The sequence below is a fragment of the Branchiostoma belcheri genome, unplaced genomic scaffold, assembly GCF_001625305.1.
Source record: "Branchiostoma belcheri isolate BF01 breed outbred unplaced genomic scaffold, Haploidv18h27 scaffold62, whole genome shotgun sequence".
In the NCBI taxonomy this organism is placed as follows: domain Eukaryota; kingdom Metazoa; phylum Chordata; class Leptocardii; order Amphioxiformes; family Branchiostomatidae; genus Branchiostoma; species Branchiostoma belcheri.
Window position 1 is genome coordinate 938,513 of NW_017804265.1, and position 20,769 is coordinate 959,281.

Genomic DNA, 20,769 nt, shown 5'->3' on the forward strand with positions numbered 1-20,769 from the left:
ATCTTAGACTATCTAATTTCCATAATTCATTATGTTGCCGAGTCCATTTATAAGCTACTATGAAAGAAACAACTATATATGTATAAGCTATATAACACATCAAAGTAAAAGCCCATTAATTGAACTAAATTGAAATTTTCATCCACTTAAGTGATTCAGCTTCAACAAGAAAGGTAACATTTGCAAATCAAGTGTTTACCTTAGCATATGGCCTGCTCTGTTAATCAAACACATCCATATATATGGTGACAGGAGTCTAAATCCCTCCTACTAAAAATTGCAACATGATGTAACCCAAGTTACCATGGCGACAGACGGTCTGGTTCAGGTCATTGACCAGGTCAGTGTTTGGAACGGAAGAATAAGAAGAAACAGAGCAAAAACAATATGTTTCCTTCGGTAAACATAAATACCACTTTTCAAACTTACCTTAATCTCGGCAATGGTTTCCATTTCGTCCAGACTTTAACAGGATCCAGACTATCCTGGGTACGAGTCCTGAGAACAAGATGGCGATGACAATCTTCAGAGTCCCTCCCGTTCCCAGGACAGACTACGACGGGAACATCTACCGGATCCTGTCCAGGATAGAAGGGGACGGGGTCAAACTCAGCCACGTGCTCATCCTGTGTGACGTACCAAACACCATGCAGCTTCTGGCTCAGGTTATACTATAATTACTTCTTGTCTTAAAGTAATCTTTCATCAAATATCAAATGATATCTCAGGGCAGCGAAACTGGAAATATCCTAAATGATGCAATCTTTGTGATATTGGCACTCACTGCTTCACATTAGCACATTTGAGTCAGCATTTCATACTTTGGTCATTTAAAACTTCAAAATCAACCACCACCAAACGTACATAACATTTATCATCAATGGTAAACCCTACTTCTTTACAGTGTTTATATTTTCTCGGATTTCTTATACACTCCTCACAAAGTTTGCCTGCATTGCCTAGTCTGCCCTTTGTATAAATCGGCACGCGTCTGAAGACCTTATTACCGAAGTCAACTAATCAAGACAGACCAGACGACTAGTAACCCCCTAACGAACCTAGACACATCGTGGTTTATTTATACGGAATCAATACTCGTTTAAGCCTTTAATTGCGATTTAATCTGTAGATAGAGTGGTTGGGAATGGTATTTCAATAATGTATTAAGGTTTTTTTACTTGCCATGTGTTCTGTTTAGGCTTTTGTATCTGAACCCGTGAGAGAGGGATCATCCTGGCTCATCGGTAATCCGGTGAGTAGGATACTTTAATCCACTTCAAACGATTCAATCTGGTTTGTGTATTCACACACTGTCTCTGGTCCTTTTATTCATTAGTCAATCTACACACATCTTAACCCTCAGTCTGGTACCTGTCTATTATAAGCTTCCGTAACTTTCGTCGTACTTAGAGGTTGCCAACCTACAGAGGTCTATTATCACAAAGCAGAGGTTTAAGTTTCGGCTAATTTTGAAGTGTTTTATGCTTTCTAGCTTTATTTTTTGTACTGGTATTTTTCTGCCCTCCAAATGATACTGTCTGGCCATTTTGATACTGTATTGCAGCTACTATAAGATCTGCTTCAAGAGAAACTTTGCTACCCATTTGTTAGCACTGCTATAATCAGACAGACGGGCTCTCAGAAAATGTACTGGTAGCCAATGCTTAGCGAGACTTAGGCAGTATGACACACCTATACACGCACGTTGGATGATTGAAATACAACCGTCATTGTCAACTAGAATATAATTTGTTTTCGACTCTAAAAACGAAAACGCTGATGTATGTTTTTCTCATCCTAAGACCTTTTTATTTCCCCATTAGGAAGTTTTGGATGAGGATGTGAAGAACACGATCGGCACAGTTCGCGGCGTCATCACGACCATCAGACACGTGTTCGACCTCTCCGACTCCGCGCGAAATCTCATCTCAACTCTCCCGGCCAAAATCACGCGAGACTTCATCCAAAATGGCGGAAGGACCGTCATTCCGTATACAAAGGTAAGTAACTTTAATTGAATTTATGAGCGAATGATTGAATGAATGAATGACCATTACTGTGCAAAAATTGCAGCTGTGCAGATTAAATGGCAAATTTTGGCATTTTCTCATTCTAAGGATGGAAATATTTGAAACCATATACGTCTATATAGACTTAATACCAGGTTACTCTACTCCCCACCCCAGGTTGATCTGTTCTACATTTTCGATGCTGTGCGGATCCTGTCGCAGGCCGTCAGAGACCGGGTAGTGTTCGACAAGCATGGCGGCAGGAGGGGGGTCCGCTGTGACGAGAACGGGACGTTTTCAGAGCCGGGGAAACAGGGAGAGGTCATTATGTCCACTCTCAAGCAGGTGGGATGATCTCACATTCACTCATGAAGTTCCCGACTAGGTTTGAATTCCAGCCAACAGCCAATCAGATGCCAAACTTGTTTGTAGCAGATTTACTAACCAATCGGAATCACAATCACCATTCACTCTGCATGGTGATTGGCTAGTCGGTTGGAAACTACCCAACCAGCGACAGGTGGGGACGTGTCTGGTTGGTTGAGAGCTAGCCAGCTCTAAAACATGCAGAATGACGATTTTTGATTTTTTTTTCGTCATATAATAAATGTTATTTCTTTTACAGAAAACGTGGAAGGGTTCACTTGGAGGTGTCGCCTTCGGTCCTACTGGTTACAACAGCCGTGCGGAATACGAGTTTCTGTCGCTGAAGACCATCAACAAGACTGCCAAGTTCATCCCGGTAACTTTAACACTTAACATGTCAAATGCTCAGTAAAACACGTTTTAACTGTGAAGCATGTCGCAAAGGTTTTGTTTTGATGTACAATACTAGGAAATTATTTTTCTTTTCGTTTTTTTCTAGACCGGGACCTGGAGTGACCGGACGGGCCTCAACATGACCCAGCGGATGGACTGGCCGGACATACAGGGTGTCACGCTCAGGGTCGTTACCGTAGAGGTAAGTAAATATAATGTAGCAGAACACAGCTTCCTCCCTGGGGATTTTAAATCAAATCAAGTCAAACTATATTCAATCAACTTGGCAATCTTGAACTCGACTGAATTTTGTTGATTTAACATTTTGTCAATTAAAAACAATTCTGTCAACTTACAACATTCTATCAGTTAAAAGTATTACATTTAATTTACCTTACATGACGATTAATCAACATATAGTAAAAGTGCGCCGACGAGTCAAACCATTTCATATGTTAAGGACCCCAGGTTGGCTCACTTCGACGCGGTAGAACTTAGCCAACTAATTAACCACATAGTCGACTATCCCTGTTCCAAACCACCAAAGCATCATCATTCTATCCGAGGATGTTACATTATAAAATAGCTATAGAGGGGCTACTCTGTTCATAGTAACAACGCGTGCGATCTTTCTGTGTATTCCCAAAAGTCTGCAACTTCTTACTTGAGTTTCCAAAAGTAACTTAGAACACTCGCGCTTTCAGACACTAATTCCCCTTCCATAAATCCCTTTGCCTGATTCATTTTCAAGGAATGCATCTAAGAAAGGGAACACGTCACCACCAAAAGTACACTTTATTTATAGCCTTTAATGGACTTAAACCAGCACTAAATGTACCGTTCAGTGGACATCACCCCTGGTCAATCCTGCTATAGTTGGTGAGATAACGTCGTAAACGAATGAAGTTGCAGCCGGCGTTCTGACCCAAATTTGCCACATCAGGGACTCGGTCGTAAGTCCACAATTAGATAAATCAATAGCTTCAGCATAGGTCAGCCAAGATAAACACCAGCCCTGTGGGGCATCAGGGCAGCTTTAACTTTATTTCAGATCGCATAAAGGCTGATGATGGTCTGGCAGCAACCAGTTGATGAATATATTATGGTGGCCATAACCTAACTATGGTGCAAAATTAAAGACCTGTAATCCCATTTGTACTAAGTTGTACAGACACGTGTAATAGAGTGTGTCATGTGGCTGCTATAAATGTTACAAGTACTTCATTAACTTCGTGAATGAAGGTCTCCAATGACTCTATCAATGCGTTTGGCACAAGGAACGTTATTAGCTAAGAAATATCTGATTTAGTGTCGTAGAGAATTTGGATTTTGATCGTTTAAGAATTCTTTCAAAGATTCTGAATACCTTATATATACTATACTGGCCTTCGGTTTTCACAATCAGGGGTTATAGGTACCGGCTAGGCCTTGCCATCATATACTGTAGCCATTTATATGGTGGCATAAGCCATGTATAGTGCAATCATTGCATGTATTGCTTGCAGCGACTTAATGTCCGTGTCTTTGCCTATATCTGTGCGATCTAATTAAAGAAAAAACGAACTGTTTCTCTAGGACATACCATTTGTGTTCGAGCAAGTCCGGTCCAGTGGAGTGGAGTACGACGGGTTCTCCATTGACGTCATCAAGGAGCTGTCCAAGACCTTGAACTTCAGTTTCGTGGTGTACGGCGTCGCCGACCAGAAGTATGGTGCCCCGAGGCCTGATGGGACATGGAACGGGATGATTGGGGACGTGGTAAACAAGGTGGTAAACAAAATGGCGTCACGTTTCTACTCATTTAGAAAAACTAACATACAGAAAGTGATGAAAGCGTTGAATCTACATGTAAAACAATACGTTGAATTTAGTAACGACCTTAACAATCAAATAGGTATTGTTACATTTTAAGCAATATGATGTGACACGAAATCGTGAATATGAGGTCTATTTTTTGCGTAAGAGTCTATATTATCTACAAGGACAATCATTTCCATTGCCTATTCAAGCGACCCTACATGGGCCAAATACACAGGGTTAGATATTACTGAAGCATGGAGGTAGAAGAAAGAATGCTACAATAAAAAATAACGTCGGACGAACTTTCTTCTAGCGAGTTGGGTCTGTTATATAGTTGCAGGCACTGAGTGTGGATGAATGATCATGTGTGACATTATTGTTGAAAAACATGAAGCAGCACATGGGAAATACCTTCAATTTGTAAAATTGCACGCAGCCGTATCAAGGCTAAAGGTGCGAACCCTGAACAATTTCAACCTTACAGAACGTCGAAACACATGGTTTCCCTCATTATTTACCCACACAGCTTTGGGTATGATTTATAACCAATATTTGACCTTTTATCTAGGAACAATATGTCTTACGATCACCATGTATTTGTTTCTTGTATTATAGCAAGCCGATGTTGCCATTGCAGCCATGACCATCACAAAAGAACGAGAAAAAGTCGTGGACTTCCCTAAACGGTACATGGACCAGTCCTTTGGGATCTTGATGAAGAAACCGAAGGTTAGTGTGAGATCTCATCCATGTTAGCGAATAGCTTTGTCTTATAATACACGTAAAGGGATGTTCCATAATCTTGAAGGAATAGCAAGCTGCTATATCGTCTGTGTCTAGGGCACGGTACAGGAAGGTGGGGCCTGCCTTTTAACTTCTCCATCCGAAGTAAGGTACCCATTTTTAACCCTGAATGGAGTGAGAAAATTCCTAAGGACACAATGTTTAGCCAGGAATGTCAGAAATAGAATCAGTAACCTGTAGCTTCTCTAGCAATTCGGTCATTCAACATACCACTCGAACCCGCGCCTTAGTTTTAACACAACAAAATATCATCTTAATAATTTTACGCGTAAATGAATAATTTCGTCACAATGGTATCTCCAAAATTTCGACTTACTTTTAGGAAAGACACAGTAGACACTGACTCATGCAAAGTATACCTAATAGTGTTCGTGTTCGACCTTTTCTATATAATTGCAAAGGGCAGCACACGTGTGTCTCTGCCTTTTAAAGGGGAGAAAGGGTCATACAGAAAAATGAATACCACACGCGTCGGTGAATAAATTACGTAAAAGTCTACCTCGACCTTTCACTAAAACGGTTTCGGTCACAGATAATACCATTGTGCATCAACAGGTTATCCAGACTCGCCACAACCTACTTCTCATGACAACCTTATTCAGACCAATCATTAAATACTTCTGCCTTACACAACCCTCCCCTAGATTGACCTTCACTTTAAGGCACCTTCTGATAAACTGCAACATCATTTTACACAATGATGGACTGAAAAGCTGAGTAATGCTGCTGTAGTGTTCTGGTACACAGTAAAACACATACATCACAAGCTAGATGGTAAAGTGTTGATGTGGCCTCTGTTTTTTTTTGGTCCTGTTGCGATTTATATTTTCACACTTCGCTACTCTTTGCCAGTTGTGATCATTTTGTTAGCATCATGTTCATTTGACTATTCTAACACCAGTATATGCTCATTGTTTTGTACATATTTAGTGCATGCTAAAACACCAATTTGGTCCTAGAAACAACTATATATATTGAAAGATTTAATGACTTGTCGCTTGGAAAGTCCAAGACTCATTTAAACATTTAACCCATTCTATATTAAGTAACCATGGACGATAATGTTGCAATATGATGCAATATTCTAGCAAACCGTAAGAATACATAATATCTCTTTTGCTTGTGAAATCAGAGACCTACAGTAGGCCATGCCTGGCAGCTAACGTACGTTTACAGTCTGAAATGTGCATCGTAATAGATTCTAATCTTACCCTCATCTTAAAGGGCGCCATAGAGACTCCCCGTGTGGATATTGCGTTCGTTGTTTCCTATTTTTACATACTTGGTAATGTAGGCAGTCTATTGAATACCTGTCTTAGACAGACCTGGTATCTTTAACTCAGGCGCCCTGATGGTCTTAGGATTTATTGCCCTATTTCTTCTTTAAGACATTATGTAGGCACTAAATGCGTCTTACATAATCTCGACTTCGGACTTTCTTTACAGCTTAAAGAAAATTACGACTTCTTTAATGCCTCGTCCATCAGAAAGAATTGTGAGGCTTGTGTTCATGAAAGGGTCCTGGGCAAAAATGGACTTGTATTGTTAGTTGTCTTAGCTTGGGGGAATCCAGACATCTACGACAAAGAATTCATGGGTCATTCGCAGACAAAGTAAATGGTGTCTTTTGGGTACATTCCATGTTGCTTGTTGTGAGACATGAATGTTGCTTTGGTTGATAATTCCAATGCGCTGGGTGATGCCAGTGTTTCTCATCATCTTAGCCAGCAGTAGCAGTATTTACTGTTTAAGATGTTGATCCCAGACTTCATAAGCACTTTAAAACAGACACTACATGCAAGACTATCCCAAGAGTAGTCTTCCTATGCGGAGTTCGCACGATGATTGTACGGCGTTCGCACGATGATTGTACAACGTTCGCACGATGATTGTACGACGTTCGCACGATGATTGTACGGCGATCGCACGATGATTGTACGGCGTTCGCACGATGATTGTACGACGTTCGCACGATGATTGTACTACGTTCGCACGATGATTGTACGACGTTCGCACGATGATTGTACAACGTTCGCACAATGATTGTACTACGTTCGCACGATGATTGTACGACGTTCGCACGACGTATGCGACCGAGCCCTAAGTCTATATCTCTTCCCAGGACAACACGCGGAATGTGTTCGGGTTCATGGGTCCGTTCACGCCGGAGGTCTGGGCGTGTATCGGCGGGTCGGTCGTCATCGTCGGCGTGTTCCTCTACCTGCTCAACAAGTTCCGCCCTGACGACATCATCGTCACTGAGGAAGGGGAGGGCCCGTCCAGGTTCGGACTCAACGACAGTCTGTGGTTTATCATAGGCTCCCTCATGCAACAAGGTAAGGTACTGCAGGTGATGCTGTGGTTGAGAGTATCATGATCACCTCCGCTAGACGAATTCGAAGTTCCGTCCAGACGACATCGTCACCGCGAATGGAAGGGAGGGCTACCCAAGTTCGGAATATAGACTGTTGTGGGGTAAATCATGGTTACATGCACATGAAAAACTAGCAATCGGAGATTTCAGACTTCAGAGATATTTTGGGTTTCGGAGACCTTGAAGTTTACAGACAAGCGGAAAGCGTTTGGGCATGGAGGTAGATTTTTCTACCTCAATGGTTTGGAGAACTGTCGAGTGGATCGTATGATGTAATTTTCTCGGTATTACACCACTACCTCAAGGCGCGTTGAAGCTAAAACTTTGGCTATGACTTAATAATATTTTTTTTTCTTTCGCAGGTTGGGACTGGAGTCCCCGCTGTCTGTCCCACAGACTACTGAGCGGGTTCTGGTGGCTGTTCAGCCTGGTGGTCATCTCCACATACACCGCCAACCTCGCCGCCTTTCTCACCGTCACCCGGATGGAGAACCCCATCAGGTCAGTAGTTCTGTCGCTTGCCATCAGGTATCAGATACGGCCATATGAGAAATGGTGGTATTGTTTTTGGTCTGTCTGTTTGAGTGCCTGTGTGTGCGTGTGTGTGTGTCTGTGTGTGTATGTGTGTGTGTGTGTGTTTGTGTGTGTATGTGTGTGTGTATCTATGTGTGTGTGTGTGTGTGTGTGTGTGTGTGTGTGTATGTGTGTGTATCTATGTGTGTGTGTGTATCTATGTGTGTGTGTGTGTATGTGTGTGTATCTATGTGTGTGTGTGTGTGTGTGTGTGTGTGTATGTGTGTGTATCTATGTGTATGTGTGTGTGTGTGTGTGTGTGTGTGTTTGTGTCTGCTGTGTTTCCCCATATTTGTGATAAGGCAGAAGGCTAAGTCTTATGAAGCCTTTGGTGACTTGCATCATTGTGTCCCAAAAGAAGTCTATGTAGAAAAAAATATTCATTTTGCTTGTAGAATTTTACCCATTTATATTTTTTTTCAAAGATCTGTGGACGACCTGGCCAGTCAGACGGTCATTCCGTACGGCACTGTGAGCGACACCAGTTTGACAACGGCCTTCCAAAGCTCCAGAATTGAGGTATGTTGTATACGTAACAGGAGTTCCACGACCTCATATCTTCACCAGACGATGTTGACATGTATGACGAATTGAGTCAGTCTACCTTATCACGAATCATATAGGACATGCACCTGAAGACTTTGCCTCTAATTTTTCTTGACATCTATATTTCTTCTGCACAACTTTCAGGTTTACCAGAAGATGTGGAAGTTTATGACAAACTCGGACCCTCCCACCTTGATGGAAACGGCAGACGAAGGCTTCAGAAAGGTGCGAGAATACTTAAGAAAATGCGTAAAGCCCCTGTCACAAATTCAAGAATTTGGCCAACCGAGCACTAGCCAAACTTCCCCAACCATGGTTAGGACTAGGTCGGCGCAAAGTCACACATTGCACAGCACAGTTGTCGGTGCCACAGTTAACATTTTCCTGAGGAAGGTGACAGATAGTCACCGAATCGTCGGCTGAATACTAGACGTATTAAAAGTTCAAGTCCTCCTCGAAACCATTAGCATGGTCGCATACATGTATGGCGGTGCCCATCTCCGTTTCTGTTACCCTTTGGCCACACAGTCTAGTCCACTGGTGGTGGTGTGTGTTTAACTCCCATATTCTTTCCCAAATACTGAGTGTAAGCAGAGAAAGCAGTATGTACCATTTATAAAGTCTTTGGTATGACTCGGCTGGGATCGAACTGAAGACCTATCGAATGCAATGTGAGAACTTTATACCAACTTTGCCATTAAACTGGAATAAACCTCTTAGTTGTGCAAACTATGGTTTGTACAGGTACGTGAGGGTAACTATGCCTTCATCTGGGACACTCCTATCATTGAGTACGTGGCGCTGAACGACCCTGACTGCTCCCTCACTACTGCGGAAAACAGCTTCTACGAGCGAGGCTACGGGATAGCTCTGCAGAGGGACTCTCCCTACAGAGAAGCGTTTTCATACGGGTAAATCATACCTTTTTTTACCAGAAAGGGTGAGGAGGACTTGATTTTGTAGAACAAGACTGTGGGTAGGGAACAAAATCGCTGAAATTCTGACAATGAGGCAGGGACAGTCACGAAAGCTTCCAACATCCTGCCATTAACATATGCATGAAAGTTTAAACATATAGTTTACTTAAGGGGAGGGGAGTTGAGACGAGAAAACATACTGTCAGCCTATTCTGTCCAGAAGATACACAACCACCCAAAACTATACTTCCATACCCGAAAGTACGTACAAGAAAACGACTCTAAAAGTCAATTTTCAAAATCAATTGGTCTGGTCATTCTTTGAACGTAGTAAGTTGTATCAATCCTATGTCATCATAGTATATCTAGGCAAAAATACTAGTATATACCATGTCCAAGCTTGGGGCTATTTCCAACGCTTAAGTATGAAATGATGACAAAAATGTACTCAGGAAATGGAAGTAAATGTCAATATCAGACAGGCTTCCTCATCCAAAATATTTTTGTTTATATGACTGGTTTATTGAACTTTCGAAGGGTACAGTATCGCATAAGCCCTTGACAGGAGGACTGAAATTACATTGGATGCCTTTAAAGAATTCTACGTCTCTTTTCACCAAAAGCATCCTGCAGATGCAGGAGAACGGGCGGATGAACAAGCTGAAGGAGCGCTGGTGGCCGTCCACAGGCAGGTGCTCCCTCAGGACCATGACGTCAAAGAAACGCGCAAGCGCACTGGGCCTGAACAACTTCGCGGGGGTCTTCTACGTCATGATGGTTGGGCTGGTCCTGTCGGTGATCATGGCGCTGTGTGAGAGTCTGTGGCACATGTGCCGCAGGGGGAGGTTCCCGCTTAACTGGAAGACCAGGGTACGTAGTCTGCCATTCTAGTATCTTAGCGTTTTGGGAAGAGGCAAGTAAGGACCGGGTGGTGTTTAAAATTACAGCTTTGCAGAGCTAGAGAAATATAAGACCAGGGTACGTCGTCTGTAATCTCATTATCTTAGCATTATAGTTTTCTTTTGTGGAAGAGGCAAGTAAGAACTGGGTGGTGTTTTCAAAGGTACGGCTTTGTAACGAAATATATGTCACAAAGTTTCAGAATTAAATATATTGACCATCCTTTGTGGCACGCCCTTGTATTAAAAAGAGGAGAAAAAAAGTATAATGTCCTTGCTGTGACCAAAAATAGTTTAAACAATTTTATCACACACTCCGCTCCTGAGGCGTCACCAAAAAGCAACAAACGACTAAATTACTAGTAGACAGTGAACTATAGACACATCCAGATGTATAGACTGTAATGCATTCATTTTCTCTTCTTTTACACCCTAATTCCAGAGAAGAGCGGCGAACACCGTGTCTGACCTGGACACGTTTGTGGAGGTGGACCGTAAGAAGAACGGCCACATCCAGGTGGTCACGACCATCCGCATCCCGGAGGCGGACAAGGGCTCCCTCCCGCCTCTACACGACAGGCTCCTGTCGTCCAAGGAAACCCGCTGCTAGACTGTCAGACACAATTTGGAACCGTTCTCATCAGCCCGTGAAACTTATCCCACAGTTCTTTGCAGCGAGCCTACGCATGCGTTCATCCCTCGGATCAGCCGACGCGCAAGGGGGGGGGGCGAATATTTTAAATAAGGCGACTTATCAATCAATGCGCACATATACTTAAACAAAGAGATTCGTTTTAGCTGGGTGCTTTCAAGGACATTGTATAGCATCAAACACTCGTGATTTTCTTTTTTTATCTTCATGCCTACGAATTGCCAAAATGGCATGCCAGAAGTGATACTAAAGTAATTGTAAACTGTCCTTGGTGCTTTATAAGTATACACAGGTAAGAAGCAAGCGACTTTAAGAAAGAAATTAATATTTCTCTCTACTTAGGTCTTGTCACGAGTGTTTAACTAACAAAATGGCGGATGCTCAACGTACTGCTACTACGTAGTATGATACGTCATAGCTACGTGAGTGACATGACTATTCTAACTGTAGCCACAGTACATTTAGGAAAAAGGTGTTCTCAAGTGAGCACTTCGCAAATTAATGTTTCCGCTATCCACTGTCCTGTGACTAAGGCTCAGCTACTTTGGAGTAATGTGAAATATTATGCTGTATTCTACGTATACAAGACATATATATATTAATCCAACGTTTGATATTGACAACTTGTTTGTTTTGCACCTTACACGTAAAAACGATATCTAACAAAAATAAGTGAAAGAAAAAATTGAAACAAGGAAAAGCTACCACACCAAAGAGAAGCTTTTTTCAACTGATTACATGTGTATGTTTTTGCTATGTAATCGTAGCCTTGTGATACGTACGCTCTGCCGTAACGATTGTAACATCATAGGTAAAATATTTATATTCACGCCATCACTGATAATAAAACAATACAACTAAGCCCTAAATGATGCGATATCATTATTGAACAATAGCGCAATAAACAAAATACAGAATAAACGCATGAATATTACAAACGCATTTTAGGCACATTACAATTAATTTACCATGATTGCCCAATCACTGTCTTTTTTTTTAATTTTCAGAAACTGACATATTTTCGGTCTCATCTTACACGTATTTTATCATTCATGATCTTACAGCCGGGACGCACTGACCAATCAGGAATCGACATTTTGAATTGATTGCAAGGTCGTAATAAAATTGGTCAGGACCACAGCCATAGGTTAGGAATTCTAACGACCAATTTATTCACTACGATCGGTTATAGGACCAGAGCAGGCCTTATACCACCGTACACCCAGTGTTCTTTTACGGATTTAATTAAGCTAAAAACGATTCAATCTATAAAAAGCGTGTGAAGCCAAGCCAGGATTTTATTTGCTCTTGCCACAGACACTTGTACGGCGATGTTTGCCGAAGGTCGGCCCTCGGTAAACATGGCGTCATTGCCATGACGTTTATAATGAAAAACTACACCGTTATTTGTCTACAGGTCACGTCTGGGTCATATCTGGGACAATCAACATGCACGTAACGGACCTTAATGAACTCATGGGACAACTAAAGGCGTATAACTGCTGAAAGCGCTTTAAAAACAACAAAAAACATAACGATAGGAAACCTTTGTGGTAAACCTTTTCCCTATTCCCTAAAAAGCTAACCGCATAACCAATAGAGAATTTGTACAAAAATGGCGACGTCAGTTTGATAAAGGTTAAACAAATGCCCCCACACGTAGTAATTATATTTCAGTCCATACCATGGTATGGATGAAATATATTGTGTTCTCTGGTGTTTCTTCTTCTCCTCCTCCTGCCACACAGTCAAAGGAATTCAACTCCGCCATCATTCAGCCAAATGACTTGAAATTTGGCATAGAGGTAGAGTGAGCCAATACCCCCAGGCGTTTTTTTCATTTTTTTGATACATGCCTTTGAAAAATTTTTATGAAGGTTTTTTGGGGCATTTTTCGCCAAAAAATGGATTTTTGGATCCTGAGCCCTGGTATTACAACCAAATGATCTGAAATTCGGTATAAGGGTACCTTGAATATGTGTCTACAGAATAGCAGTCACATATTTGGCATACACCACTTCCAAATGACTCATTTGGGGGACTTTAATCGGCTATTTTCAGCAAAAAAGGGCCAAAAGTGCTATACCCGTTCCATGTTCTATCTAAAGAATGGCCTGTTCCATCTGTCGTTGGCCATGGAACACGTGTTCCATTGCGGGTTACCTGAGGTCACATTGCACGCAAGTCGTGCGGAATGACCCACACATTCAATTTTATGTGCCTAAGACCTTCAAAATGTATCAAATCTCATCATTGTTAGTATTTGCATACCTGTAATAAGACTAGTAAAGCTTTCGAGATTCAATGTGCTTGTTCTTGCATCTTTGTTCTCAATTTCATAGCTACTATATAATTCATTTATTTGAGAATCTTTGCCAGTTTTACACTGGGGTAAGTTTGGAATAGTCCACTTTTGCGTGGGAGGGAGATGGACTGAAATATGCTGTATTTGCTCCCAAGCAAATGTCGGCCTCTCTAGTTATAATTAAGTGTTTACTAATGGTTTTAGTGTTCTGTAGTTTGCTATCAATCAAATAATCATTGCGGTCTGCGGTCCGTAGCGTCCTTATTAAAAATCAAATCATAGTCTCAGTTTTGCCGCGTTCAACTTTTCTTTATTAACTGAATTTTAAAAAGTTTGGAAATGTGCCTTAGATTTGGCTGATTAGGGTTAATGCAACAATCCGTTGTCATGGTTACGATGTGTTGTTTTGTAATCGCATGCCTGTCTGACTTATATGGTGCAATAAAATGTCCTAATATGACTTTGTGTTTCAAGTTGTCAAGTGACGGTCAAATAATTGGACGTTCAGGTACTTGAACGTTAACTGAATTTATGATGACTCAACTGAGTAATGACTTTGTTGCACATATTATGTTCTTTCTTTCACTTTTTCCTCTTCCTTTTATTGAGTCTTAAGTTTTCTTTCAATCTTTTGCTGTCCTTTTCTGACTGGTTTCTTTTATGTTGAATCGTCAGAGATATTGTCGCGCACCTGTTCAAAATCTGAAAAACAAGCGCCGCAAACACCGTTACGTCTAAAAGACCACTAATCCTTCTGTCATGTGTTGTAAAACAGTTTAAGATCAACCCCCTTAATGAGGTCCTTTTCCACGTTTGCACAAGTGTGCTTTATGCTTTGGGGATCATTAGGACCGCAGCCGAACCATATTAACAACCAACTACTGTTTGGAGTCACAACAAAGCGCCATTTACCCAAGCATTACCCACCGCCGGGTGGTTAAATATCAACACAACAGTCGCGTTGCGACCGAACATTTCTCGACTTTACGAAGGCATTTGACTTTTGAAAAAAATCTTGTTTTGACTACGAAAATTCACTTTCTCAAAGAATTAAGTAACAAACTTTAAGTTTTAGGGTATAGAATGACATTTATGGGTGGTACAGTCTCTACTACTGTTTGGGGACACAACAAGAGAGGTTTGCGCAGACATTACAGGTTTGTTTGGTGGCTAAACATCTGCACAAAAGTCTCGCCGTGAGGGGGACAAGTCTGCCTTTCATGGGGTCTTCTGTTGGCAGTTATGCCACAGGGTGGATCAACATGGGCGCGATGACGTGTAGTCATAGCCTACACATCAGGCTCCACAGCAGACACTTTGACATTTTTCGTTTTTCTTTTCTTTTCTTTTACTTTCTTCATGACGTGCTCTCTGCACGGTCTTTTTTAAAACCTTTTTTTTACAATTTCTGACAGCATGGCAAGTATCAGTTACTTGATCAGCCTTCCAGAAAATGCAATAAATTTGGCACGTTCAAACGCCCACCGTGACGCCTGCTAAAGAGGCTACAACGTGACGTGTAGACGGGGGTATTGGCGTGGTGAGGACCGTGGCTGACGGCCTAGCAACGGAGGGTGTTTGTGAAATGTCGTAAGGGACTGATCATTTTAAGGCAGGGAAGGATCCAACGTTTTATTGCAGAAAAGAAAAGTTAAACACAGATTTAGCGTCAAATATTGCCACCTGCATTTCATGAATGACACTTGCAAAGTAGGTTTCGTTAAACTTACTTTGTAAAGAAACGACAGAAAATTAACCTTTTGTATCACCCTAATGTTTAATATTTACGCATACGCGCATCTACGTCAGTCATTTTTAAACTAAAAGTTTGTTCAATAAATATATACATGGTACTTAAATACATAATTTAAAAGCCGAACTGTGACCCAAGTACATAATTTAAAATACGGACACTAGTGACGCAAACACACGTTTCATAAATCAAAAATCAAACTTTTAAAAATTATTCTACATTTTTCTTTTTTTTAAATTGTGTTGTAGATATGACGATAGATCTATCATAAATCCTACCAGTAAGCTTGAATCACCCACGAAAGTGTATTGGCCTCTGTACCCCTCAAATATATAACGAACCTCCCCTCATTCTTCAGAATTGGTCATGGCCCAGTACATTATAGAGTTCTGCTAGACCAACTAATCCCACACGAGAGTTCCTCAAGTGTGTAGTGGAAGAACCTCTTCCTCCACTCAATGTGCTAAATCTTCTTTGCCATGGCAACGGCGTTGCCAAAAATCTCAGTCCTCGAGGACTCTCATTCACAAGTAGACCTCTCGGCGAGCGTCCCTCCCTTGCTAGCCCGTGGGTCAATCACCGAGGCCTGGAGGAAAGCTCTTCGGAACGACGGGCCACTTCTGCCCGAGGAGTGGCGGCTACCGCACGGTCCCCTTCCGGCCAGGCCCGACTACTCCAGAGTCTCCAGAGGACAGAGTTACCCTCAAGACCAACGTCGGATAGAAAGAGAGAGAAAACTACGCAAGGTAAAGCTCTAGATCTGTATCACCCGTTGTTTTTAGTTGCTATGTTTGCATAGTTACGGTCAAGACTGGAACCGTTACACTTATTATTAAAGAAAACTTTCACAGGGTAGATCTCGGTAAGGAATTGCAAACAACGTTATGTGAGAAACCTTCTCAGTAGATTACTAGCTTACACTGCGCTCTTAACTTTCATTAGAAGCAATTTGGGCTGGGAAACCTCTCTACTGGACTGGTTTAAACCTAAATCTATTTCAATGCCTTGCTTTGGTAGAGCAAAGTGGAAATAATGACATTTTTCACGGGTGTTATCCAATATGACGCGCCGGCATTCCGCTAATTTTCCTGGCTGTTTCTAGCTGTAACGATGTTTATTAAGCGAGCACTTGGTATGCTACAACATCGCTCAGTCAGTGGGAAACTTCATTAAAACGAACGCGTTTTTAACTCCATGTACCTCCAAAAATGCAGTTGTGGTAAAACACTCAGTAGAGAATTCAACTGCATTAAAAGGAGTTCCCTGGGGTTCCTAAAAATGCTGACGTTTTGAGACCCAGTTCAGAATTTAAAATTGTTAATTTTGACATTTTCAAGAGCAGTAGAAGACAAATATTTTTTTCTGTATATATGTAGCGCGTTGTAATGTATTTTGGGAGGGCCGTAGTTTTATTCATACCACTTGTCAACCCACCATGTGTGATAATTTCATTTTCGCTGTTTTCATTATGACAACTCCACTGCGAATACAAAATGCCACAAATATGCGCCTCTAATGTATTGGTCTGCAAAATTATTTCAACCGCAAACTTAGAACACAGCCAAAACTTATTTTCGTCTTTCCCTTCTGCAGTATTCAAGTTGAAGGCTAACTAACATGTTCACCACTACTGAGGAATTGTTTATGTTTCCAACAGGCCCACCAAATGGCTTGTTTAGAAACTTTTCATAATAAATATCCGCATTGGCACTTATGATCCATATACAATACCTGCGTGTCCAGACTATACAATAGACAGTGTTTGTAGACGGTTGCGTTGGGTATACAATCGGCAGATAATGCCAAAACGGCCATGGAAATTGATAGAATGAAACATTGACACTTTGTGTACCTTGGTCTACGAAATGGTAAAATTTTCAGTAACAGTTGAAATCTGTGGCACACATATACTTTCTACCAATGCTGGCAATGTATCTGCAAGGACAGTATAATGTCCTTGGTACTAGTATCTGTATCTACTAGATAGCACAACAAGGCAGTATGTCAACTCAAGTACTGCAAGTTTTGCTGTGCGGTCACGCTTATCATAGGTCGCTGTACGCCTTATCTTAATGTTGTAGAACTTTTAAGCCGACTGTGGTGCCAAAACCAACCAACTATAGGTACATATAGTTCAAAACAGTCTTTACAACAGATGGATTTTATACGATACATACAAGACGATCCCAAGAATAACCATATTTCTGCGGTTGTACGACGATAGTATCATGACGTGCACTGAAGTCCTCCTATCACCATATTCTTTTAGTCTCTACCAGACTAACTACGTTTACCAGGGGAGTTTGACCGCCTTGGTGTTTGACTGGCCGCGCAGTTCGGAGAGAAAGAAACAATCTTCCTCGACTCGGCCAGACTCCCATGGCGCCAATTTTACTCTCCTTTTTTGCCGAATTCTACCATCCATATTCCCGTAGAAAGGCCTAAAGAAGGCTACTATTCTTTCACACCTGTTACTATTATTTTGCATTCCTACACGGTTACAATATTTGTTTTGTATCATGACTCACCAGCTATGGACTAGTACCGACCCTAAGAGGTGAGGATCACGGGCCACCGACTTTCAATACATGCAGGGCGGCAGAAACAATTCAGGGAGAAACAATGTGGAAGTAGCAACAAAGAATATTACACGTAGGCTATCTCCAAACATATGTTTAGTGTTGGCATAATAGATTTAATACATTACAAGCAAGAAGGGCCAAAACCTCCAATCTAATTTGTGGCTAGCACGTACGAGGTTATCCTTACACCATTGAAAGTCAAGGTCATTTCTGAAAAAGGTTCAACGGCCTTGATCTCTCCTTGATACTCATTGACCTTGGACTTTCGCTATCTGCTTAAGACTTCTACACATTTCTAATTTTCTCAAGTTCTTGTTACAAAAGGTTGAATGCCATTTAATACCTAAAGTTCACTCTGCCGGTAGTATAAGCTTCAGTTTATAAGGAAGCAACTTCACTGGGGAAAATATAATGGCGTCCTATAACTCATTTTCATTTCTTTCTCCTCTCCCCATTTTCTGTCCCTTCTCCTTACCTCTCATAGGTACACTTAGAAAGAAAGATAATACTACTAGTAGACATAATTCTAATCTAACTTTCTATACATATGATAGAATGTTATCATAACAAGAACGCAGGCGACTTCTCTGATAGGCTTTTGTTATACCTGGTAAACACTTGCATTCGACCTCGTCCGCAATTTTGTCAAGTGCTCTTAACTTGCAAGTAGTGTGACAAGGAAAACAGTCCAGCACTTAGCCCGGAAAAATGACAGCCTAAGCCGCGGTCAAAGTCTGCTCGAACGTTTGCCTTGTCACATAGATCGTGCGATTTTTCTTGCTTGTTGTACGATTGTCGTATTGGATTCGTACGACAAATGATCCAAGACCGCGCCTTAGCCAAGGCAGTGCAGTTCCCTCTTTTGAGTGTACTTTTAGCTAATGATCCCGACTTGATATCGTTGCAATGTAAGATTCATGTAGCTGACCCGTATGAGAGGCCCTCTAGCGATAGTTCGGTGAACTGCAGAGCATTAGTTGGGATACGAGTCCAACTAGAGTGTTCAGTAGATTAATCGTTTAAGGTGAATTTATGACCTAGGATTACACTTCTGTTGTAAACATAGCACACGCTCATAAAAGTACCGTAATAACGTATGGTATCGGGTCTAAGGGGGTACTCAAACATGCTATAACTCATTCTTATCGAGATTTGTTGTGTACAAAGGTGCAGAAGAAGCTTCAGAAAGATCAAAATCTGCTGGAATGTTTAAAAGATGTTTACGTAAAGCACTAAATCTCTGCAAGCCTTAAGCACGTTTTTAGATTAAGACAGACGAATGTAGAGTCTAAAATACGTTATCGTAACGGCCATGTATAACACAAAATCATAGATTTACGTATACAATAACAACGGAGAAATTTGCAACTGGGGATTTTAGAAATGTTTTCAATGTTCATGAGATAATAAATGATTTCAAACAAGGTTGTAATAACTTTTATGAAAATTTATAATTTTTGTTCTTTATCTTGTTTTTAGGCATGGAGACTAAGTCGTCTTTCTGATTCCTACTCCGGGGCCCACCAGTGAGTATATTCATGTATAATTGTAAATATGCTGCAATCCACAGTAAAAAGAATTATTAGCATTTATTAAAAAGGAAAATTTATACCCCGGACGCAGCAAAGACGACATTATCAAAGGCTAGCATGACAAGATCTCTGAAGTAATTGCAAAACTCTAACATAATAAATAGCAGTAAATGTGCAACTGTTCCATATTCCCTTGCAGTACACCTTTAATTATAGTGCTACATCTGTGCAGTGATCCCACTAGCTAATAATAGCTCACCTCTTAACAGTTACGGTGTAGGGTTTCCTGACACAAAGATCACACGTTATCTGAAACCATAGTTGCATGCAACAGACATTTTCCTTAGCACCTATACTACTGTACACAATTGACCAATCCTATAGCCCCACCCAACTTCGTTAAAACGAAAAATGCCAAATAACAATATAAAACTGTAACTATTAAATGAACATCAGTCACTCTGTCATTGGTTGAAGCTCTGATTACCATGCTCTCATTGGCTGAACTGCCAATTGTGATGGACAGTGTTAAAGGGATACAGTTACAGAGAAAGTCGGCCAGTACTTATGTAGTCATGCGTCGATTGTTGCCCTTTGTATCGGGTTACATCGCAACGACACCTTGAAAAATACATCGTCTTTCGTATTAACTCTGCTCAATATACCATAGCACGTCACTTTGTTCAAACTCAGAAAGTTATCAAAACAATAAAAATGCTGAATGTACAGTATTCTTACCCATAACATTTTAAAGAGTACGCCTTTTCTTTTGATATGCTATATATCTATTCACGTTAAGAACCTATGTGACTACATCTGTTAAGGATATCGCTTAGCATTTGTTATATTTTGTTTGAAATTCAAACTGGACACTGTTGAATATATACTAGTACGTATGGGGGCCTGCATGCCCTTTTTCGTAAGGCGTAATCAGGCCTTTTAGTCTTCGTAATCCGTAGGCAGCCTCCCAAAAATCAACGTAATTCGTAATGGTTCATTAGCCGCAAAGCGTAAAGTCGTAATCAGCTCTGAGACTTTAACGTAATTCGTAATCGGCGGCGAAGGTTTTGCGTAATTCGTATGTCTGTTCAGGCTTTTTGGTACAGCTTTCGTCACTCCTGACGACCCCCGGACGGCGACAACACAAACCACACCGGTCTAGGGTTCGAGTCTCACAAAAGACTTACCGGGACGATTAAGTCCCAAATTAGGGCAGCTATTCTTCACATTGTAAAGCAGCCACGCGGCGTGCTATTGTAAGGCT

At 41.2% G+C, this 20,769-nt stretch overlaps 1 protein-coding gene across 1 annotated transcript; it reads left to right on the top strand.

The window, feature by feature from the left end:
- The first annotated feature begins 435 nt into the window (after positions 1 to 435).
- LOC109483037 (glutamate receptor ionotropic, delta-2-like) lies at positions 436 to 11,291 on the top strand. Its single transcript, XM_019785993.1, has 15 exons — positions 436 to 665; positions 1,199 to 1,252; positions 1,824 to 2,000; positions 2,187 to 2,354; positions 2,635 to 2,751; positions 2,875 to 2,970; positions 4,344 to 4,535; positions 5,184 to 5,297; positions 7,495 to 7,708; positions 8,109 to 8,247; positions 8,745 to 8,838; positions 9,010 to 9,090; positions 9,610 to 9,776; positions 10,406 to 10,652; positions 11,124 to 11,291. The coding sequence occupies exons 1-15, from the start codon at positions 510 to 512 to the stop codon at positions 11,289 to 11,291; spliced, it is 2,184 nt and encodes a 727-aa protein (XP_019641552.1). The 5' UTR covers positions 436 to 509.
- The last annotated feature ends 9,478 nt before the right edge of the window (positions 11,292 to 20,769 follow it).